This window comes from Saimiri boliviensis, chromosome 11 (assembly GCF_048565385.1).
Source record: "Saimiri boliviensis isolate mSaiBol1 chromosome 11, mSaiBol1.pri, whole genome shotgun sequence".
Lineage (NCBI taxonomy): Eukaryota > Metazoa > Chordata > Mammalia > Primates > Cebidae > Saimiri > Saimiri boliviensis.
In genome coordinates, this window is record NC_133459.1 from 27,696,155 (window position 1) to 27,720,870 (window position 24,716).

Genomic DNA, 24,716 nt, shown 5'->3' on the forward strand with positions numbered 1-24,716 from the left:
TATGAATAAGAGATTAGGGACCTATACATGAAGCATTTTCAAATCTTCATCTGCCATTTAGAGTGAAAACATGGGAGAAAAAGAAAGAAAAAAATGATTTGATATGGATGAGTTAAGACTGACAATGAATGAACAATTATGTGAATTACTAATAGTCATTTAAAAAACTCATCTCCTTGAGAGGAGGACATGTTATATATGTGTGCCCAAAAAATGATTCTAATTTTTTGAAGTATTTTTGTATATATTTCTCAGAAGTCATTCATATATTTGATTATTTTTAAACAATTCAAATTCTCATTTTCTTTGGGACATTTGGTCTGAAAATGGTAGAGTCTAATGATTTCCACAGCCACAATTAAATGTCACTCTGTGCAGTTGATTCAGTAATTCAGGTAGTCACAGTGACTGACAGTTGCCCATAGCTTACTTCAGGAAATATTGCACCCAAAATAAAGAATGTGATGTGTAGGATGGAGGTGGGGAAGATGAGATGGAAGGAAGGTAGAATTTTGTTTTGAATTATAACACAGTTTCCAAGCTAGTATAAGTGTATTATAACTAACAAATTGAATAAAGGAATTTTGTAAATCATATTTTCTGCTTAAAATATGAAGCCACCTGTAAGTTTGTTGGTAACCAAAAATAAAAGAAGAAATTGGAAAGTGACAGTTTGTTTTATTTCATGATGGATATAGAAATAAGAAGAAACTTCAGGCCAGGTGCACTGGCTCACACCTGTAATCCCAGCTCATTGGGAGGCTGAGGCGGGGGGCGGGGGGGATCACTTGAGCCTGGGAGTTCAAGACCAGCCTAGGCGACATAATGTGACTCTGTCTACAAAAAATTTTGAAAATTAGCTATGGTGGTGCACATCTGTAGTCCTAGCTACTCTGGAGGCCAAGGTGGGAAGATCACTTGAGCCCAGGGGATTGAGGCTGCAGTGGGCTATGATCAGGCCACTGCACTCCAGCCTGGGCAACAGAGTGAAACCCTATCTCTTTTGGGAATTTAAAAAACAAAAAGAAGAAGAAAAAGAAACCTCAACTCAACTGAGACACACATGTATCTTTGCAGAAACACGCTAAGGGACAAGATTTGCTTAAACGAGTATGTGAGCATCTCAATCTTTTGGAAGAAGACTATTTTGGTCTAGCCATTTGGGATAACACAACCTCTAAGGTGAGGAGACTGCTTGCAATTTAAGAAACTGACAAAAAATTTGTTTTAATTCTTGTTATTAAGAATGTATTTATACCTACTTCTCTAAGCCAGTGTTTTTAGAATTATTCCTATCTATTCTTATTTCTTAGATTTTTCTGCGATTTTTCTTCTAAAATTAATTTTTCTGCCATTTTTCTTTTAAAGAAAAGACCACTGCTGTGGTCTTTCATCACTGAAATAAAGTATGTATTGTATGTTTTTAAAAGGCATGGAAAGTAAAGAGGTATGATGCACTGATTAGCAAGTACTGTAGATGTTAATAACTTCATATATTATGTAATATTATATCTAATGCATAGGAGGTTCATAACAAATACTTGTTGAATGGATGATCTGTTATTAATATTATAATGACCATATCATAATTAAACAGAATTATAATATATAATTATAATTTGAAAGCAACATTATGGAACGGAATAAAATCCCAATATTATTGAAACAGCCTTAATGATGAATCTGAAATTTTTTCCAAAAGGAAACTAGTTGTTAACTTTTGAAGGAAGTAAAAGAATGGGTATGGACATGGAGGAGGGAAGAAAGATTAAAAGTCAGGTATTTACCTCAGAACACTTGAATTATTTCCTGGCCAATTAATTGAACATTGCAAATATTTAACATGAATCTAATGATAAAAGCTTTAGTGCAGTTTAGCAAGTATTTGCAGGTGCTATACTAGATGATACGGATGCAGCTGTGAATAAGGTATACATGGTTCCTGCCCTCTGGAGCTTCCAGTGTTTTGTGAAGACAACATTAATTACTGGTTTGATGAGTGTTATACAAAAGGCAATACAGGTTGTCAGGGGAGAGTATGGCCTGGGAAGTCTCCTCTGGGGAGGTGATACCTAAGCTGAGGGAGACCTGAAGGATAAAATGGGCAAGTGAGGGGGACAGAGAATGGCTTACATAAGACCTGGAGTTGAGAGAGCAACATTTCAGGAACTGAAAGCTGTCTGGCCTGGCTGAACATAGGGTATGAGGAATAGAGTAACAGGTGAATCTGGAGAGGTGTACCTCTAGGTTGGGGGATGGGTATAAAGGGGGGGATCCTGGAGAGAGTCTTGTCAACACTGAATTTAAGCCATTTAAGTTCATCCTTTCTCCAAGATGGTTTCAGTTTATTAAGAAAAATTGAGGGGACAGCAGCCTTTAACATCTGCAAACTTTGTAGATTAGGTTGTGTGAGTTGATAATGAAAACTAGGAGACATGGAATTACCCTTTGTCTAAACAAAATGTATTTGTAGAATATACCTAGTAGTTTACAAAAATGTGTTCCTTCTATGAATGATTACTAACTCAAACAGAACTATGTTTGAGCACTATGTTAATATTATTCTTTAAGGACTTACCCTTTACTTTGTCGCCCTTAGGGCTCAAACCAACTTGTACTGGTAAACATAGCTAATATTTGACTACTGTACATTTCAATATCATGAAGAGAGTAAATCTCAAATGTTTTCATCACATAAAAGGTCAAATATTTGTGGTGATGGATAGTTTGATTCATTTTATTTAATCATTTCACACTGCATTAAAAAAATCATATCACTTTCTGCCCCATAAATATATACAGCTATAATTTTTCAGTGTATAATTTTGAAAAGTCTAGCCTGAATTGAAATCACTATTTCCCATTAGTAAGGGAACATTAAAGTTAATTTAAAAACAAAACAGTTCTCTCAAAACTGCCGTGAAAAACTTTCCGCAACTGTGAGCTAGAAAATTCTCCCATAAATCAAGGGAAATACTCTGAAAAGTGTTTTATATAAGTTCATGAGATAATTTTGATTTTCAAAAATTAATAGTTACATCATGGGGAAAAAAACAACCAAGATTGATTTGAGAATAGTTAAGAATCCTTTAATTTGGCATGTAAAGTCACTGAGTACCTACATGTTTAATATGGCTGGAAATATTTTTTCTGTGATCCAAGCATACTTACATTTCTAGAAGCTGGCTCATCTAAAGCCATTTAGCAGAGGAAATCATTTCCACTTATAGTTAAGCTTCTTTTTTTTTTTTTTTGAGACGGAGTTTCACTCTTGTTACCCAGGCTGGAGTGCAATGGTGCGATCTCGGCTCATCGCAACCTCCGCCTCCTGGGTTCAGGCAATTCTCCTGCCTCAGCCTCCTGAGTAGCTGGGATTACAGGCGTGCGCCACCATGCCCAGCTAATTTTTTGTATTTTTAGTAGAGACGGGGTTTCACCATGTTGACCAGGATGGTCTCGATCTCTTGACCTTGTGATCCACCCGCCTCAGCCTCCCAAAGTGCTGGGATTACAGGCTTGAGCCACCGCGCCTGGCTACAGTTAAGCTTCTAGGGCCCATGTTGGGATAAAAATTTTTAGTTACACTGAAAACGTTTCATCATTGTTGGTGTGATTTATATTCTGTCCTGTCACCCAGTTTATTTTCTTTATAGTGGTTTTCACTTTTTTTATTTTTTTTTTGAGACAGAGTCTCACTCTGTTGCCTATGCTGGAGTGCAGTGGCGTGATCTTGGCTCGCTGCAGTCTGTGCCTCCTGGGTTCAAGCGATCTTCCTACCTCAGCCTTCCAAGTAGCTGGGACCACAGGCATGCATCACTAGGCTTAGCCAATTTTAAAATTTTTATATTTTGTAGAGATAGGATTTCACTATGTTGCCCAGGCTGGTCGTGAACTCCTGGGCTCAAACAATCCTCCTGCCTCAGCCTCCCATAGTGCTAAATTACAGATATAAGCCACTGTGCCTTGCCAGTATTGTAATTAGTTTGTTTTTGCTTTTGTTTTGAGATGGAGTTTCACTCTTGTCACCAAGGCTGGAGTGCAATGGCGTCATCTTGGCTCACTGCAACCTCTACCTCCTGGGTTCAAGCGATTCTCCTGCCTCAGCCTCACAAGTAGCTGGGATTACAGGCATGCAGTACCACACCCAGCTAATTTTTTTTATTTTTAGTAGAGACGGGGTTTTACCACGTTGGCCAGGCTGGTCTCGAACTCCTGACCTCAGATGATTCACCACCTTGGCCTCCCAAAGTGCTGTGATTACAGATGTGAGCTACCACACCTAACTGTAATTAGTTTTTAATGAGCAAATGTTAAATTGCTTTATGTGTAAAGTAGTATTAAAAGTGCTTAATATATATTTGTATATTTATGTGTAAAGTGTTGTTAAAAGTGCTTAATATAAGAGCTTAATAACAAAGTACAAACCTGGCTGTGTAAGAAAAGGGCATTATTGTCCCCTGTAAGTATTTTTGGAAAAGAAAAGTTGGTACCTCTGAATCATAATCTGGTCTCAACTTCCCTGATAGTTTATAAGAGCTCCTACTGGGGACTCAAGACTGCAAGTGAATCCTGGGAAAAATAGGCCTTATCATAGTCAGGGCATCTGCAGGCCTGTATGGACTAGGTTCTTAGAGGGTATCCAGTGGGAACACCATCAAAGGGAATGGGCTACTCTATATTTTGTGCTTCTAAGTTAATCACGGTCAACCTCCAGCCCAGAAGTAGGTTAAAACAGAGTGGTTTTTTGGATTAAAATGAGAGTCTTTAGCTGATCTAAGAAGCAAAACATGTAAGGGAAAGTAGGACCTTCATTAACTCATGGCCCTGGTAAATCTTGTACAAAAATGAATCTGGGGAAGATTTACCTTAGGATTTCCTGTCAGGTTAAAGGATCAATACAGTAACAAAAGCACCTTAGTGATGGCAGGCCTTCCTTAATATGCTGTCTCTTGGCTGGGTGCAGTGGCTCATGCCTATAATCCCAGCACTTTGAGAGACTGAGCTGGGTGGATCACCTGAGGTTGGAAGTTCGTGACCAGCCTGGCCAACATGGTGAAACCTCATCTCTACTACAAATACAAAAATTAGCCAGGCATGGTGGCACATGCATGTAATCCTAGCTACTTGGGAGGCTAAGACACAAGAATTGCTTGAACCCAGGAGGCAGAGGTTACAGTGAGCTGAGATTGCCCCATTGCACTCCAGCCTGGGCAGCAAAACGAGACTTCGTCTCCCAAAAAAAAAAAAAAAAAAAAAAAAAAGGCCAGGTCTGGTGGCTCATACCTGTAATCCCAGCACTTTGGGAGGCTGAGGCGGGGAGGGGATCATGAAGTCAGGAGTTGTTCAAGACCGGCCTGGTCAAGATGGTGAAACCCTGTCTCTACTAAAAACACAAAAAATTAGCCAGGCATGGTGGTGGGTGCCTATAATCTCACCTACTCGGAAGGCTGAGGCAGATAATTGCTTGAACCTGGGAGGCGGAGGTTGCAGTGAGCCAATATCGTGCCACTGCACTCCAGCTTGGGTGACAGAGCAAGACTGTCTCAAAGAAAAAAAAATTTGTGTCTCTTAAGTTTAATCTGGATGGGTGTCAAGCTCTGTTTTGTACACAGCTGTTCCTGGTATCTCCCATCACTATCATCCTGGGATATGCTTTGCCTCTTTCCTGTGATGTTTCCCCTGTTTTCTTTATCCTAGCTTTTACTTGTGTTTTGATAGAATGCTGCATGGGATATAATCTGTTTTGAGATATGACATGTCTGAAAAGATGGCTTTATTCTGCCTTCACATTTGATTGCGAATTTTGTTAAGTATAGCTTTTCCTTTTTCTTTTTTTTTTACCTTCAGAATTTTGAAGGCATTGCTTCATTATCTTCTAGCTTCCAGTGTTGCTCTTGGAAAGGCTAGAGCCATTCTGATTTTTGATCATTTGAATGACTTTTGTTCATCTCCCTCCTCCTGTATACAGTCAGACAAGTGTGATCTTTTCTTTTTTTTCTTGTCCTTATGAAGTTGAGAGTTCACAATTATGTATCTTGGTGTGGGCTGATTTTTTTTCTATTGTTCTGGGCCATGTCTATTTTTTACCAGACTGATTTCCAAAAGAATGTCATCTAGCATATTGCCTGGCCTGAATGTGGTTGGCATTTAATAAATGTTTATTGAAAGAATGAGACATATTGCTACACTTGAGAGAATAGCTTTGCCACATACTAGTTGCAAGTTAGATAAGTTACTTGTCCTTCTGCTTTTTTCATTGGTAAAATAGGAATGATAATGAGATAATCTATATGAAAACATGTGGAATGATGCCTGACATGTCATAAGCATTCAGTAAGAATTAGGTATTATCGTTATTATTATGATAGGATTATTGGCTGTGCATGGTAGCACAGCACTTTGGGATGTAGAGGCAGGTGGATCGCTTGAGCCAAGGAGTTTAAGACCAGTGAAACTCTGTTTCTATCAAAAATTAAAAAATTAACTGAGTGTGGCAGCGCGCATCTCTAGTTCCAGCTACTGGGTAGGCTGAGGTGGGAGGATAACCTGAGCCTGGGAAGTTAAGGCTGCAGTGAGCTGTGAGTGCACCATTGCACTTGCCTGGGTGATAGGGGTAAGACTCTTATCTCAAAAAAAAAAAAAAAAAAAAAAAAGATGGTATTATTATTTTAAAATGAAATTACCAATTAAATCCTTGACTTTAAAAGAAAAAAATACGTGTATCATATCTAAAGGTACATTCTGGAACATCCTTCAGGTTGAATATTCTACCTGTTCATTTCTTAGGTAGGATGTACAAAAGAACAGTGTACCTTTTACTTAAAATTGATTGTATTTAGCCAGACTATATGGCTTTATTTTAGCTATTGGAAAAAGACAAAAATCACATGAAATTTAGTTAGAGATTGAATTGGCTTTTATTTGTGATTCACACATTTAGCGAGTCTCCATTCTACAAAACAGAATGAAAGTTCCCAGTGAGCAGTGGCAGAACAGTGGGTTTTGTAAGGTAGGAATAAGGAAACCAAATAATAGGAAAAAAACTAATTAGTTAACATCAAGTTACTTTTTTTCTAAATGCTAAAGCAGAGAGGACTTCTTTGTTAAACTGACTCAGGTAGACGGGAATCTCCTGTTTTCAGGAAAAACTGGTCTTTTGAGGATCGACCCACTTTCTTTAGGTTTCAGTTTGATTATGTGGTATTTAGTATGAGTGACTCCATTTTGGTTTGGCCTGATCTGCTGGAGCCAATGAAGAAGCTTAGACCAAAACAATGGCCTTCCATAATTTTTGTTTAACACTATCATTCCATATATATCTACCATCAATAAACCAAATTTTGAGACAAGACCCTCTCTAGAAGTACATAGATATTTGTGAAATGATTGAATCCACAGTCCTTAGTATATCTTGGTCATCTATCTAAGTTTTCTGACATTCTGAAATATAGAAGATAATAGAGCTATATAGACTTTGGGGGCTCACCGTCCCCCTACATTTTACAGATGAGGAAACTAAAGCACAAAAAGGCAGAGTGATATCTAGTTGCAGTCAGTTTACTCTTATAGCTCCTTGCCTGCTGCCCCTTCCTAAGTTATTTTCTTCTTTAACTTTTTACTCCTTTCTTTGATTTTTACATTTCATCTTTATTTTTGTTTTTGTTTCCTCTACAGAATCGGTTCATGTTGTAGAAAAAATGTGAGCCATAATGCAATGAGAGATAACTGTTTTCTCTTCTTTCCATTCTCTGATGTCTTCTTTTTGTGTATGTAAAGATTTGTCCTTTGTATATGTAACTTCTGTCATTAAGAGCTTTGTGCTTTGTTTGTAGACAATTGAGAACATTTAGCAGGGAGGAAAGTTTTCCGTCATATGGAGTGGCTTGTTTGTTCACTTTTCCTACTGACTGCATGATAATGGGCCTTTTGCTAAGGTCTGGCATCAAAAGTGGAAAAGCAGTAAGAAGCAAACTTTTTTTCTACACCCCCCAGGTTCCAGCGATTCTCATGCCTCAGCCTCCTAAGTAGCTGGGATTACAGGTGCCCACCATCACACCCAGCTACTTTTTGCATTTTTAGTAGAGACAGGGTTTCACCATGTTGGTCAGGCTGGTCTTGAACTCCTGATCTCAGGTGATTCACCTGCCTCAGCCTCCCAAAGTGCTGGGATTACAGGCTTGAGCCACCACACTCGGCCCAGAAGCAAACTTCTATAGCTCTGTGGGAGATCTGTTGCCACTATCAATCAAAATTGTGAGTTAAATAGTTTCTTCCTGTATTTTATTTCTGCTTAGATATATTTATTAATGAATCAAGGATTTTTTTCCTTGGGAGAAAAGTCACTTATATTAATTCCCCCTCCCTTCAAATTTCATCTCTAAGCAGAAACCTTGAGCTCTTCTGGTAAATAATGAGAATCTTAAATTAGGACTACATTCAATTCAATAGTATATAGTCATCGTCTTTTTCCATTCATTTTCTGTGTGGATGAATTTTCTTACCTTTAGAATCAGATAATCAGCACTGAAAAGATCATCAGTCAAATGAGAAGTCTTTTGCTCACCTTCACAGGCAAAAAGCAAACGCCAATGGAGTGACTATTAAATCAAGAGTATGAGTAATTTATTTTATAGCCATCTGGAAGGATTGATTGTTTCTCATTGATTCATGACTGGCCTTGAAGGCAAGTGGCAGTCACGGTTGTCTCTCTATTGTCTGGCAAGTTAGAAAGACAAAGGGGAGTTTTGTAAATATACTTGCTGAGTAGAGAAACTGCATTTGTGATCTTGTCTTGCTACAGAGATTTGAATCAACACTTCTGGTGAATTTAAATGTAGTTTTTTTAGGTTTTGTTTTTTTAGCTTAGCATTTAAAGAATGACATCTAGAATTACATGTGTTCTAGAGTTTCTATAACACATCTTGGAGCAGCGATTTGAAGTCAGCATCCTAACAGCAGCATAAATAATGGTTATTCCTTGAGTTAAGACAGATTTCTGGAACTGTAGAAAAATCTGTTACTTCAAAAGACAAGGATTTGTCTAAATCTCTTCTGTGTATGCATGGGGGTTTTAGGACCTTCCTATAAGGGTAGCTGATGACCAACTCAGGGAATGGAGGTTTTTTTAAAAAAACATTATGACCTAAGGTTATAAATGCAGCAAAAGATATGAAAATCTGTGTTAGTCCATGCTTGCACTGCTATAAAGAAATACTTCAGATTGGGTAATTTATAAAGAAAAGAGGTTTAATTGGCTCATAGTTCTGCAGGCTGTATAAGAAGCATGGTGGCATCAGCTTCTGGGGAGGCCTCAGGAAACTTAGAATCATGGCAGAAGACTAAAGAGAAGCTAGCACATCTCACATGGGCAAAGCAGGAGGAAGAGGGGGTGGAATGCTACATATTTTTAAACAACCAGATCTTGTGAGAACTCTTATCATGAGAATAGCACCAAAGGGGGAAATCTGCCCTCATGATCCAGTCACCTTCCACCAGGCCCACCTCCAATACTGGGGATTACAATTTGACATGAGATTTGGGTGGGGATACTCATCCAAACTATATCTGGTCCTATTCATTTTACCTCTTAAATGCCATTTCTCTAGTTAAAACTTTATTAATGTATCCTTATTTACTTCAGTAGCATCATTCATTTATTCTTTGTTCACTCATTCATAAGCATTTGTTGTTCAGATAGTATCTGCCTTGCGCTGTACAGAGCAATAAAAGACAGTCTCTTTCCTCATGAAGCTGCCAGGCTGACTAGGCGATAGCAGTAAGATGGACACCCACATAGATGGGAAGTCAAGAAGGGGTTTTCTGGAAAAGGTAATAACATATATGAATTATAAGAGATAGTCAGGAATTTTCCAGATGAAGAAGCAGGGACAGAGTATTCCAAGTAGAAGAAACAACTTGTGAGAAGGTGTTTTGAAAGAAGAACATGTGGGAGACCAGTAATACTTCAGTTGAATGAATGAAGCTCTATATCAGGATGTTACTGCTCTTCATCTCTATGTTATTTGTATACTACTTTTTTTTTTTTTTTTTTTAAATGGGGTTTCACCATGATGGCCAGGCTGGTCTTGACCTCTTGACCTCAGGTGATCCACCCACCTTGGCCTCCAAAGTGCTAGAATTACAGGCGTGAACCACCGTGCCTGGCCTTGTATACTACTTTTTTAAGCTGGAGAAGGAATGTGATTATTTTTAATGCACAAGCTTAAATTCTGCTTAAAATGTTAATATATTTATTCTCAAGATATGATTGATAAAATGGACTCTTCAAAAAGAATCTCTACCACTGAAAAAATTCAAATAGAACTAGATTATTCAGAATTGATATTTTAGGAGACATCTGAAGACCCTGCATTTTTCTTCTAGCTCTAACCCTTTCTTCCATGCTATAACCATACTCTTAGAGAAATTGGTTTGCCTATATTATTCTCTATTTCCTTACCGCATATTAGTTAAATGTAACACAAGAAAGGTGTAAATCATACATATACATCCCAAAGAATTTTTTAAAAGTGAACACATCTGTAAAAATGAAACATTAACAGAACTCTAAAATCCCCCATTATTTCCCTTCCAATCACTACCTTCAACCTCTTATCAGTTGTTACTCCTCCCCACTCCCCATCAAAAGTAGCTTCTTCCTCCAGCCTGGGCGATATAGTGAAATCCTGTCTCTACAAATACAGAAAAATTAGCCAGGTGTGATGATGAGCACCTGTAGTCCCAGCTACTTAGGAGGCAGAGGTAGGAAGAGGATTGCTTGAGCCAGAGAGGTGGACATTACAATGAGCTGAGCTTGTGCCACTGTACTCCAGGCTGGGTGACAGAGTGAGACCCTATCACACACAAAAAAGTTACTTCATCCTAATGCCTGTCACCATCAATCAGTTTTGCCTGTTTTTAAAGTTTACATAGGTAAAATCATTCAGTGTCTTGTCTTAGGTCAGGCTTCCTTTGTTTCGTTCATTATTATGTTTTTGCGATTCATTCATGCTATTTCGAATAACAGTAGTTCATTCTCATTAATGTGTGTATGTCTATATATACACACACACACACACACATCTGTATATGCGTATATACACACACACACACACACACACACACACACACACACACACACACACATTTTTGAGACAGAGTCTCGCTCTGTTGTCCAGGCTGGAGTGCAGTGGTACAATCTTGGCTCACTGCAACCTCCACCTACCTGGCTCAAGCGATCCTCCTGCCTCAGCCTCCTGGCCTCATTACTGTATAATATAATATTTCATTGTTTGACTACACCACACTTGATGTACTCTACTATTGAGACATTTGGCTTGTTTACAGTTTGGGGCTTCTATGAATGCTTCTGCTAGGAACATTCTTGCAGATGCCTTTTGGTATACATCTTACCATAAACGTTTCTGTTGGACATGTTTCTAGGAGTGACACTGACAGATTTTAGAGAATGTGTATGTTCAGCTTTAGTAGATGCTATCAAACAGTTTTCTGAAGTAGTTTTACCAGTTTACACTCTCACAAATAATGACTAAGAGTTTCAGCTGTGCCATGTCCTCATCTGCACTTGATATAACTCATTGCATTTTTATTTCTGCCCTTATTGCTCTGCTGAAACTGCTCTTACCAAAATAAATCTGACGTTTTTTATCTTCATGTTACTTGTCCATTTTGCAGTATTGATGATCTTAATTGCTTCATCCTTGAAACTTCCTATTCCTTTAAATACTGTGATACTGGCCTCTCCTGTCTTTCTCCTACCACTGCAGTCTCCTCAATTTACTTCTCAGCTCTTTGTTCTCTCTCCATCCCTTAAATGCAAGTGTTCCCCAAGTGTCCCCCTTTGTTTTCACTCTAATACATACTCCTTGGGTGATTTTTAAATCTTCTTTAATGGTTTCATCTACCACCTATGTGAGGAAGGTGTCCAAATGTATATCTGGCCCAAATTTCTTTTCTGGGTGCCAGAACTGCTTATACAGCTTTCTATTGAAATATTCCACTTGGACTTCCAAAGATACTTTAAACATATACCTATTTAAATATATTACAATTTATCATTCAACTGTTGATGTACATGTAAGTTGTTTCTTGTTTTTGCTATGTTTTTCTCCTTAATAACATTTGTTCCTTTTCTTGTATTTCCTGTTTTAGTGAATTGTGCCACATCCACCCAGTTGCCCAAGCCAACAACTTGAGAATTATTCTTTACCACTATACCTTACCAACCCTTATCATGAGCCCACCCTTCTCCTACATCCCATTTGCTTGGTCACAAATCCTAATAGTTTTAACTCCTAAACTTTTTTCCCCCCTCTGTCCTATAGACTTTATCCAATCAGGCCCTTTTGATTATCAATATCAGTACCATTTATTCAATACTGGCTGTGTGCTTTTAATGTACATCAAATAATTTAACCCACAATAACTCTGTGAGGATGGTAGTTTTATCCCAGTTATACAGATGAGAAAACTGAGGCTCAGAAAGACTGTCTTAAGGTTACACAGCTGCTAAATGGTGCAGAGGGTGAGATAGGATTGGAATTCAAGACTGTCTGACTTCAAAGCCTGTGCCCTTAACCATGATACTCTGCTGGACTACAGTTACCATTCTCAAAACAGCAACTTTTTTGGGCTCCCTGGCTACAGTCATGCTTTCTCTAATTGGTGTCACTTCTTTATTTTAAATCCTTCAATGGCTCCTGCTTGCTAAGAACCTGATAAAGTCTAAGTCCTTAGCATGGAATATTCTCTATGTCTGGACCTTACTGTTCTTTTTAGCTTTACATTTCTCCTCTTTACCTCTGTGCTCCAGCTATGCTGAACCACGTGCAGCACCTCAGGTGTATTGCAGTTACTTTTATACTTTTGTGCCTTTCTAATTACTTCCTTTTCTTCTTTGCCTGGCTAACTCATTTGTCCTTCAAGACACCATTTAGATCCCCCAGACATTCTATTGAGAAACATTTCCTGACTTCTAAACCATTTTGGTGCATGTCCTCTATGCTCTCAGTATACCCGTGCTCTATCATAGCACTAGCATGTGTTTCTATCATTGTAATTATCACACCTTAAACAAATTGATTGTTCTCTTTTGCATCCTCATTAGAATGACAACACCCTGAGGACCCGTGTTATTTTAATCCATTTTTTTCCTTTTGTAACCACAGTGCCTAGCATATGGAAGTGTTCCACAAATATTTGTTGGCTAACTAATTTTAAATTGAACATAAAAGTACCTGTTCTTGTACACATTGATTTTTATCATCTCCAGAAGGTTTTGTTTTTGTTTTGGATTTGGAGGTGTAGATAACTGAAGCAATAACAACTTATTCTGCATAGTAACTTATACCTCGCCGTCTTCATGTAATTGACACAAAACTGGGTTTGCCTTCCCTATGTCAAGGTTAGTAGAAATTCTAGCACAGACTCATAGACTGGCTTGTAGAATCCTTGGAAGGAACTTGGCAGCTTCAGCTTACCTAGGGACATTCTCTTAAAATAATGGAAAACTCAAGTGGAAAAAAACAACAAAGGGGGAAAAAAAATAATGGAAAACATGGAGTCCTCTATGGTAAGAAATATCTACTCCAAGTGGTAAGAAGTGGTAGTAGTTCTGGACTGCATAGTATAAACCAAGGTTCTCAGAGGTTTCATGAAACCCAGTTGGTGCTTTTAGAGTCTTCCTTTGCCTTTCTTTAGTCTAAATGAAAGACTAAGGAGAAAACACCCAGGTCACCCCTTTCTGATGGCTTAAACAAGTATGTGGTTATTTTTATACCTTAGAACAATTTAATAATATGTGGCATTTATTTATATATTTAATTTTCTGTGTTAATTGTGGTGGAAGTGTAAAAACTAGTCCTCACTCTTAGTTTATTGTCTGTTGTAATGACTATATAATAGTCAAAGTAGTATATAATCAATTTTAAAAATGTAATGATCAAGCCCATTCCTTCAATAGGGCAAATGGGATGGTCACCATGTGCTCTGCCCTTTTGGTAGAGGATGAGGAGGGGATACTGTACTCCTTTTTCTAAATGCCACTGGCTCTGGGTGTGGTGGCTGATACTTGTAATCTCAGCACTTTGGGAGACCAAGGTGGGAAGATCACTTGAGGTCAGGAGTTTGAGACCAGCCTGGCCAATGTGGTGGAAGCCCATCTCTACTAAAAGTACAAAAAATTAGCCAGGTATGGTGGTGGGCGCCTGTAATCCCAGTTACTAGGGAGGCTGAGGCAGGAGAATCACTCTGCTGGGAGGCAGAGGTTGCAGTGGGCCAAGATAGTGTCACTGAACTCCAGCCTGGGCAACAGAGCCAGACCCTGTCTAAATAAATAAATATAAATGCCACTAAAATTCAATTTTAAATCTTTTAGACAAAGGAAGGGGAGGGATTAGGAAGAGGCAAGAGAGGGGGCTCCTGAGGTACTAGGTAATGTTATAATTCTTATATGTTCATTTTGACATTTTATTGATCTTTATACTTATGTTTTATATACTTTTCTATATGTACCTTATATTTCATTAAAGTGTTTCAAACAATTCTAGAAATTTAGAAATTTCTGTGTTTAAACATTTCTCAAAGGGACCTACGAAAGATGTTAATGGTGAGGTTCTTTTCCAGTGCCCTTATTTTGCATGGTCCACCATGGGTTGAGAAGCCCTAGCCTAGTGGTGTGTACATTCTAAGTGGAGTGGCAAAACAGTGAAGGACAAGATTAGCATGGGCAAGAGTCTTTAGGGAAAACAAAATGTCTATTCATTCAGTAAACGTTAACTGGGCACAAGCTATATATGGAATACTGTACTGATGCAGAAAAGTTTGGCCGGGCACAGTGGCTCAAGCCTATAATCCCAGCACTTTGGGAGGCCGAGGTGGACAGATGATCTGAGGTCAGGAGTTGGAGACCAGCCTGCCAAATGGCAAAACCCCATCTCTACTAAAAATACAAAAATTAGCCGGGCGTGGTGGTGGGCACCTGTAATCCCAGCTACTTGGGAGACTGAGTCAGGAGAATTGCTTGAATCCAGGAGGCAGAGGTTGCAGTGAGGTGAGATCATGCCAATATACTCCAGCTGGGCAGCAGAGTGAGACTCCATCCCAAAAACAAACAAACAAGCAAAACACAAAAACCTGAAGGAGACCAAAGGTCAGGGTTGGAGGGGAATAATAAAATGTGGATGCTGTCAATTAATTCCGATTGTAGCTATCTACTAGTCTTTATAGAATAATATAAATAAGCAGTACTTATTTAGCATTTGCTGTTTACTAAGATATTTACATGTATTAACTCCTTTCATCAGCACAGTAACATTATGAAGTAGGCACTACTACCAGTATCTCATTTTATAGATGAGGAAACTGAGGTACAGAGATCCTAAAGTCACTCAGCCAGGAAGTAGTGGAGCTAATATTCAGGCCCAATTGTCAGAGTCCCTGTTTGTCTCCTCAAAATCACTATGCTTTGTGAAATTAATGCAAAGACTATCAAAGGAGATGTAGGTTGATCTGGAGGCACTGTTTGAAGATAGTCAGTGATCCTGCTTCCAGTACTCTGTTGTTTATGTGTTTTGGAGCTCTGTGTGAATGCCTTTTCTTCTTTTTACAGACATGGCTGGATTCCGCCAAAGAAATAAAAAAGCAGGTTCGTGGTAAGTGGATATAGCTCTTTTTATAGTTTGTTCTTTCTTTTAGTAGGTCAGAGGATTTCCAACCATTTCTGGCTGTGAGTCAGTCACTTTAGAATCCTGACTACTGCAGAGTGCTTTGAAATTGAGATAAAGCCTTCTCTTGGAAGGAGGAGATTCCATAATAGAAAAATATAGCAGAGGTGGATACTATTGAGATGTAGGTCAGATTTTGTTGATTTTTTTTTTACAACTGGGCAAAGCTGGGGGAGATAGGAAGAGTTGGGAGTAACAGAAGGTGGAAAAGAACAAAGATGAGAAAAGAAAAAGGATATGGGAGTCAGCTCTCAAAATGGTAGTGACTGAAACTGCAGTTGCCTGCTAGGAGTTTGAAGCCGGATCCTATTCCATTTACATTGTCCTGAACTATTGCATTATAAATTTTATGTTTTCTTCCTATGGTTGTTTGCATCCCTTTTAACAGTCCTCTTCCAAACTGTAATAAAAAGGACTGTGGAAGAAAAAAAGAATGGAAGAACAAGAATTGCTTGCCGCTGACCCTTCTGACATTCTAGCTTTGCTCCTAGCTCTAAGCCCTCTAATTTATAGTCCCGCTTTACACCCTGATAAGACTGATGTCCTGGGATAAATATTTCTGGGTTGAAAAAAGTATAGATTCATATTTTGCAATCCCAGACTCAGTGGCTAATTAAGACTACCTGTCCTTTTAGTTTAGTTTTGAAGAAACTTCCAGGAAATGCTATAGTTGTTATTGATCATGATTAGTGTTTTTCTTTCACCTGAAAACAAACTTTACTTTTCATTTGTTTCTTAGAAGAAAACACTTTTGTTATGGTGAAATGTTTTCCTTTACACCCTGTTTGTAATTGCTTTAGTTTTCTTAAGTAAAGAAACAAAATACTCTTAGACTGATAACTCTCTGCATTTGCTTTCTACCTATAAAAGCTTGTTTTAAAATGCAAGTCACAGCAAAAAATATTAATAATATTTGAGACACCACAAGAAAAGTATAACTCCTTGCTCCTTTCAATGAAAATACTTTTAATATGAAATATTACTCAGGAGCATATGATTATATAAGAAGATTCTTTAGGAGGAAAAATTAACAGAGTTTTTGATGAGTAAAAAAGAATATCTAGTGGATTGTCTTCCTGGATATTAAAAAAAATCTTGCTAAGAAAAGGAACCTAAATATTTTTCAGTTAAAAAAAATTACAGATTAATAAAAACATTTCTTTCAACATGGGGGGAAAAAAAAACCCATGTCCCTTACAAAAACTTTAATAGGGAATCAAATTATAAACATTTTTTTAAGCCAAAGAGAAGAATAACCTTTATTGCAAAGGTGGTTTTGGCTTTTTTCTTGTTTTCCTTTTTAGTCTCACAAGTAATATATCCCCATTGTAAGAAATTCAAACATTATAGGAAATTATCATGAAGAATGTCAGAGTCTTCTAAATCCTGTCCTCTGGATATAATAATTGTTAAACTGATAAAATCTGCAAGATTTTCTTCTAGGCATTTATAAATTTTGCTTTTTAAAAATACAAGTATGTTATACATAGCTTTTAAATTTAATTTTTAAAATAGATGTTATAAATATGTGGTATAAAATAAAAAGGTACATATGAGTATAGTACAAGGTAAATCTCCCTTCTTTCCTTGTCCTAGTCATGCAGTTTTCATTCCTAGAAGCAACCAAGGTAATTTAGATTCTTTCCAGAAATGCTCTGAGTGTAATAATATATGATACATATCTTAAATATGTATATATGTTTTTAGAGACGGAGTATCACTCTGTCACTCAGGCTGGAGTCAAGTGGCGCAGTCCTAGCTCACTGTAGCCTTGAACTCCTGGACTCAAGGGATCCTCCCTCCTCAGTCTCCAAAGTTCTGGGATTACAGGTGTGACCCACCACGTGTGGCTGGTCTGAATGTACATAGACATATATGAAAGTGTGTTTTAGTATAAATATGCAACCAATCTTTTTTGTTTAACATAATTTAGAGTGCTATCCATATCAGTAAATATACATTTATTTCATCTCTTAATTTTAGGCCAGGCACGATGGCTTATGCCCATAATCCCAGCACTTTGGTACACTGAGGAAGGAGTATTGCATGAGCCCATGGATTTGAGACCAGCCTAGGCAACATAGGAAGACCCCGTCTCTACAAAAAATTTAAAAATTAGCTGAGTTTTGTGGTGCATGCCTGTAAGCCCAGCTACTCAGGAGACTTGAGGTGGGAGGATCATTTGGGCCTGGGAGATCGAGGCTACAATGAGCCATGATCATGCCACTGCATTCCAGCATCTGCGACAGAATGAAACCTTATCTCAAAATACTACTACTACTACTACTACTACTACTACTACTACTAATTTTTTTTTTTTTTTTTTTTTTTTTTTGAGACGGAGTTTCGCTCTTGTTACCCAGGCTGGAGTGCAATGGCACGATCTCGGCTCACCGCAACCTCCGCCTCCTGGGTTCAGGCAATTCTCCTGCCTCAGCCTCCTGAGTAGCTGGGATTATAGGCACGCGCCACCATGCCCAGCTAATTTTTTGTATTTTTAGTAGAGACGGGGTTTCACCATGTTGACCAGGTTGGTCTCGATCTCTCGACCTTGTGATCCACCCGCCTCGGCCTCCCAAAGTGCTGGGATTACAGGCTTGAGCCACCGCACCCGGCCTTCCTACTAATTTTTAAATGATTATACACACTTTAAATGGGTCCTATTGATGGGCATTTTGGGTTAATCCCAATGGTTTACTATTACAAACAAGTTTGCAGTGAATTTATTTATATGTACATTTCTGTATACGTATGTAAATGTCTATAAATAAATTCCTAGAAGTATAATAAAAATTATAACTTAAAATTATTACAGATATTCAATAATATTTTGCATTTAGTTGTCATATCTCTTTAGTTTTCATTAATCTGGAACAGTTCCTGAGTTTTTAAAGTATTTCATAATATTGACAGGTTTTTATTTTTATTTTTTGAGACACGGTCTTGCTCTGTCACCCAGGCTGGAGTGCAGTAGCACCATCTCAGCACTGCAGTTTTCACCTCCCAGGTTCAAGAGATTTTCCTGCCTCAGCCTCCCAAGTATTTAGGATTACAGGCACCTGCCACCATGCCTCGCTTTTTTGTATTTTTAGTAGAGATGGGGTTTCACCATGTTGGCCAGGTTGGTCTTGGACTTCTGACCTCAGGTGATCTACCCACCTCAGCCTCCCAAAGTGTTGGGATTACAGGCATGAACCACCATGCCTGGCCAATAGTGACAGTTTTGAAGAATACAGATGAATTATTTCATTTTAATTAATTAATTAATTAATTTAGGTTTTGGAGACAGAGCCTTGCTCTGTCACTAGGCTAGAGTGCAATGGCATGATCTGGGCTCACTGCAACTTCTGCCTCCCGAGTTCAAGAGATTCTCCTGCCTCAGCCTCCTGAGTAGCTGGGACTATAGGCACATGCCACCACGCCCACCTAATTTTTGTATTTTTAGTAGAGACGAGGTTTCACCATGTTGGTCAGGTTGGTCTCAATCTCTTGATCTCATGATCTGCCTGCCGCGGCCTCCCAAAGTGCTGGGATTACAGGTGTGAGCCACCACGCCTGGCCCAGATGAATTATTTTATAAATGGTCAGTTTAACTTTGTCTAATATTTCCTCATGGTTAGATTCAGGTTATGCACTGTTGGGAGGAATGTCACTACAGTGTTGCTGAATTAGAAGACAGAAAGTTTAATGTTAACATTTTTTAGAGCTTTTCTAGCTACATTTTTTTCTTTCACTAAATATTCTCCATGAAGTGTTATTAATTATTTCTGCCATATTCTAGAAATGTTCACTGACTAAAGCTTATTTTTAATATTTTTTGAATCCCAAATGATTAACTTTTTTAGATTTCCTGTTGCGTTTAACCCTGAGCTTGCTTATATGAAACTGGGTAATTGTTTTAGTAGTCTCCAAAACTCATAATTGTTGCATGGAAAAGAATAGGAACTGAAAGTTCTTATGAAATATTCCTACTTTGGCCAGGCTAATCTTGAACTTCTGACCTCAAATGATCTGCCCACCCCATCCTCCCAAAGTGCTGGGATTACAGGCATGAGCCACTGCATCCAGAGACAAAATCTCACTCTGTCACCCAGGCTGAATGCAGTGGCATGATCTTGGCTTACCACTGCAACCTCTGCCTCCTGGGTTCAAGCAATTCTCCCACCTCAGCCTCCTGAGTAGCTGGGACTACAGGTGCCCACTACCACGCCCAGCTAATTTTTTTTTTTTTGTATTTTTAGTAGAGACAGGATTTCACAAGTTGGCCAGGCTGGTCTTGAACACCTGACCTTGTGCTCCACCCGCCTCAGCCTCCCAAAATGCTGGGATTGCAGATGTGAGCCACTGCACTCAGCCTGCATTTCTTTTTTAAAAATATTTTTTCCCCTAGAGCTTTAGCATTCCCATATGACTTACACAACAATGCCATGAGAGCAGTTACTTTATTTCATTCATTCAGTCAGCAAATATTTCTTGAGCACCTATTGAGGCAGTAGAATATGACCTGGAAGTTTGTCTTTTTTTTTTTTTTTTGAGACGGAGTTTCACTCTTGTTACCCAGGCTGGAGTGCAATGGCGCGATCTCGGCTCACCGCAACCTCCGCCTCCTGGGTTCAGGCAATTCTCCTGCCTCAGCCTCCTGAGTAGCTGGGATTACAGGCACGCGCCACCATGCCCAGCTAATTTTTTGTATTTTTAGTAGAGACGGGGTTTCACCATGTTGACCAGGATGGTCTCGATCTGTTGACCTCGTGATCCACCCACCTCGGCCTCCCAAAGTGCTGGGATTACAGGCTTGAGCCACCGCGCCCGGCCGTCTTTTTAAAGTCTATATCAAGAATTGTAAGTTAACAATGGATAGATTGATGTGATTTTATCATATTAGAAAGTGAAACAGTAGGTGGTATTGGTTTGTGGTATACACTGAAAATACTTCCCCCACTCTCCTTTTGAGAAACAATTATGAGTTTGTCATTCTAATCTAAGTCCCATGTAAAGTTTCTGCAATATGAAGCATTAGAAGTGAGTTGGGGCCGGGCGCGGTGGCTCAAGCCTGTAATCCCAGCACTTTGGGAGGCCGAGGCGGGTGGATCACGAGGTCGAGAGATCGAGACCATCCTGGTCAACATGGTGAAACCCCGTCTCTACTAAAAATACAAAAAAACTAGCTGGGCGTGGTGGCGCATGCCTGTAATCCCAGCTACTCAGGAGGCTGAGGCAGGAGAATTGCCTGAGCCCAGGAGGCGGAGGTTGCGGTGAGCCGAGATCGCGCCATTGCACTCCAGCCTGGGTAACAAGGGTGAAACTCCGTCTCAAAAAAAAAAAAAAAAAAAAGAAGTGAGTTGGGTCGAGCACGGTGTCTCACGCCTGTAATCCCAGCACTTCAGGAGGCTGAGGCAGGTGGATCACTTGAGGTCAGGAGATTAAGACCATCCTGACCAACATGGTGAAACCCCGTTTCTACTGAAAATACAAAAATTAGCTGGGCATGGTGGCGCTTGCCTGTAACTCAGCTATTTAGGAGGCTGAGGCAGGAGACTTGCTTAAACCAGAGGTTGACAGATCTGTCGGAGGTTGCAGTGAGCTAAGATTGTACCACTGCACTCTGACCTGGCAACATAACGAGACTCCATCTCAAAAATAAAAAAGAGGAAGTGAGTCAATAATAAGTATTAGTATCTGACTAACTTTGAGATGCCCTTGGTATATGGTCTGGAACTTGCCTTTTAGTTCTTATGTTGAAGGAAGGAAAATGTTGACTATTTCTAAGGAAATACTATATTAAATATTTCGGTATGCTTAAAAGTACACATTAAGACATTCAAACTAATTCAAATCATAATCTGCATATTTTCATTGTAAACTATTAGCAGTAAAATGGTATTTGGAGATGAAACACTATGGACACAAAACACAGAATGATACTTGACACATAGATGTTTGTAGCAGGATAGTAGAGTCCAGTGGTTAAAAGCATGGGCTTTGGCTGGGCCCAGTGATTCACACCTGTAATCCCAGCACTTTGGGAGGTCAAGGCAGGAGGGTCATAAGGTCAAGAGATTGACACCATCCTGGCCAACATGGAGAAACCTGTCTCTACTGAAAATACAAAAATATAGCTGGGCATGGTGGCACATGCCTATAATCCTACATACTTGGGAGGGTGAGGCAGAAAAATCGCTTGAACCCAGGAAGCAGAAGTTGCAGTGAGCCGAGATCGTGCCGCTGCAGTCCCGTGTGGCAAGAGAGCAAGATTTCGTCGCAAAAAAAAAAAAAAAAAAAAAAGCATGGGATTTAGAGTAAGAGAACCCTTGGTTAACTAGCTGTGTACTTTCCTAAGCATTTGTTTCTTCATACATAAAATGAATTAATGCTACTATAAAATGAATTAGTACCTTCCTCCTTGGGTTTCTCTGAGGATTAAATGTGTTAATGTATGTAAGAGGGCTGGCTTTGTGCCTGGCATGCAATAAGTCCTGAACAAAATGGCAACTCTTAGCGTCATAACCAATTACGCTTATTTGGGCTGAGACCAGGCCTTACTCTTAGGTAAGCCAACAGTCATGCTAGAAAAACCCTGAAGGGAAGCCATCAGCTGGAAACATGGAAATACATTCTCCATTTAACATTTACACATCTCTGATTTTCATTGTAGGTCAAAAATATGACACATTCTTATGAGTCTTAGGATTAAACTCTTGTGATTTTCATACCTGAAATATTTTTATTAAAACTATAGTTTCTGAGAGCCACCTATATTACTTCTTCTTGTTTCTAAAATAACTGCCTGTCTCACCCATATAATTGAGAAGAATGCTTTTGTTTGAGATGCTGTTGACAGAGCTCACAAATATGCCATAACCAAAAAATAACCTTTATGGGTCACGTGAATGACCTTCTGAGGACCCAGAGTCATACACTTCGTAGTGGTGTTTCTATTAATGATGGACCACATATAGAGTGGTGGTCCTGTAAGATTATAATACCATTTTTCTAAAGACAGGGTCTTTTGTGTTTTTTTTCTTTTTGAGACAGGGTCTCGCTCTGTTGCCCTGGCTGGAGTGCAGTGGTGCAATCACAGCTCACTACAGCCTCAACCTCTGGAGCCCAAGTGATCCTCCCATCTCAGCCTCCCAAGAATTTGAGACCACAGGCATGGGCCATCACGACTGGCTAATTTTTTTTATTTTTGTAGAGTTAGGGTGTCCCCATGTTGTTCAGTCTGGTCTCGAACTCCCAGGCTTAAGCAATCCTTCCACCTTAGCCTCCCAAAGTGCTGAGATTACAGGTGTGAGCCACTGTGTCAAGCAGAGACAGAGTCTTACTTTGTTACCCAGGCTGAAGAGCAGTGGTTCAGTCAATTCACTAAAACCTTAAACTCCTATGCTCAAGGGATCCTCCTGCCTCAGCCTTCTGAGTAGCTGGGACTATGGGCATGCACCACCATATCTGGGTAATACTTATATTTTTTGCAGAGATAGGATCTCACTTTCTTGTCTAGGCTGGTCTCAAACTCCTGGCCTCAAGTGATCCTCCTGCCTCAGCCTCCCAAAGTGAATAATACCATATTTTTACTGTACCTTTTCTGTGGTGAGATATACAAATATTTACCAGTGTGTTATAGTTACCTACAGTATTCAGCACAGTAACATGCTGTACAGGTTTGTAGCTGAGGAGCAATAGACTGTATCATGTAGCCTAGGTGTGTAGTAAGCTAAACCATCTTGATTTGTGTAAACACACTATGATGTTTGCGTGATGACATGGCATTTCTCGGAGTATCTCTGTCATTAAATGAGGCATGTCTGTATATAGATCACATTTTGAAAACCATTGCTACAAACAAGTTGACTTTTAAGATGGTTTTCCTTATGTTGTTTTGCCTTTGTAGTTGTAATCCTTTATAAATAAAACTGTTACATTTAAGTTAGGCAAAAAAATGAGATCCTCTAGCTCGAATCAGGTGATATCTAAGCAACTTTCTTCTTTTTAAAAAAGTATTTTATCCACCAAGCATGAAAATATTTAAAGATGTATTAATGAAAAAAGAGAAATATTTGAATATTTTGAGGTACCTCCAACAATTAGAAACTTGGATATAAACATAAAATTCTTTTGTGTTTATTTTTATAGGTATCCCTTGGAATTTTACATTTAATGTGAAGTTTTATCCACCTGACCCAGCACAGTTAACAGAAGACATAACAAGGTAAATAAGTGATAGTTAAATATGTAATTTTTACGTAGAGTAATGTGTATGATAAGATAGTAATTCTTACCACCGTAAGCTCTGCTAATTCCCTATTCAGAACTGAAGAAAAATAATGAATTAAGTAGCCTAAGATTGAAAGTTTCTGGTCACTTCAAGGCAGGTGTACAAATAAGTGAGCCTAAAAGCCTTAAGTATCTGTGACCTATATCACAAATATCAGGAAATTGGTGGGGAAACTGGCCTTGCTTATCATGGGTATTATGCCAAACTGTGGACAGGGCTTCTACCAGCACCCTCCAAAGGGCAAGACACAAAAATAGTGGTAAAACGGCTCTACTGTTTTTTTGGGTCTCTTTTCATACTCCTTTCCTACCATGTTTCTTCTTATAGTTATCAAAAAAGCTGAAAGTCTAAGTGTTATTATTATTTCTTCCTAGCTCCCTTTTAAAATGTTTGATGAAGTACTTGGTCCCCTGAACTGAATCTTCCTTGGAGCCCACCTAATTTGTGAAATCTTTTACTCTTTAAAAACAGCCTGCTGATGTCTTTTAAGAAAATAGCTTTTATTGGATTCTATAAAAATATCAACTAAAAAAATAAAATGGAAAATCAATATATTATAAAGCACTACTGTGCATATTTATATCCATGACGTCTTGTGTAGGGTCTTATCCGTAGTAGATGTCTGGCAAATGTTTGTTAATTAAACTGTTGGTTGTTGAGTAACTGCTTTCCATGTCTGATTTTGCTGCCAAGTATCT

General features: G+C 38.8%; 1 protein-coding gene across 30 annotated transcripts in view; it reads left to right on the forward strand.

The window, feature by feature from the left end:
• Positions 1–24,716, forward strand: part of EPB41 (erythrocyte membrane protein band 4.1) — a 237,568-nt gene that overhangs the window by 104,047 nt on the left and 108,805 nt on the right. For all 30 annotated transcript variants that reach the window (XM_074380406.1, XM_074380399.1, XM_074380398.1 and 27 more), the window contains exons 4-6: positions 1,078–1,182; positions 15,629–15,671; positions 23,877–23,952. In XM_074380406.1, the coding sequence (XP_074236507.1) occupies positions 1,078–1,182; positions 15,629–15,671; positions 23,877–23,952 (224 nt within the window). The remainder of the gene's footprint in view (positions 1–1,077; positions 1,183–15,628; positions 15,672–23,876; positions 23,953–24,716) is intronic.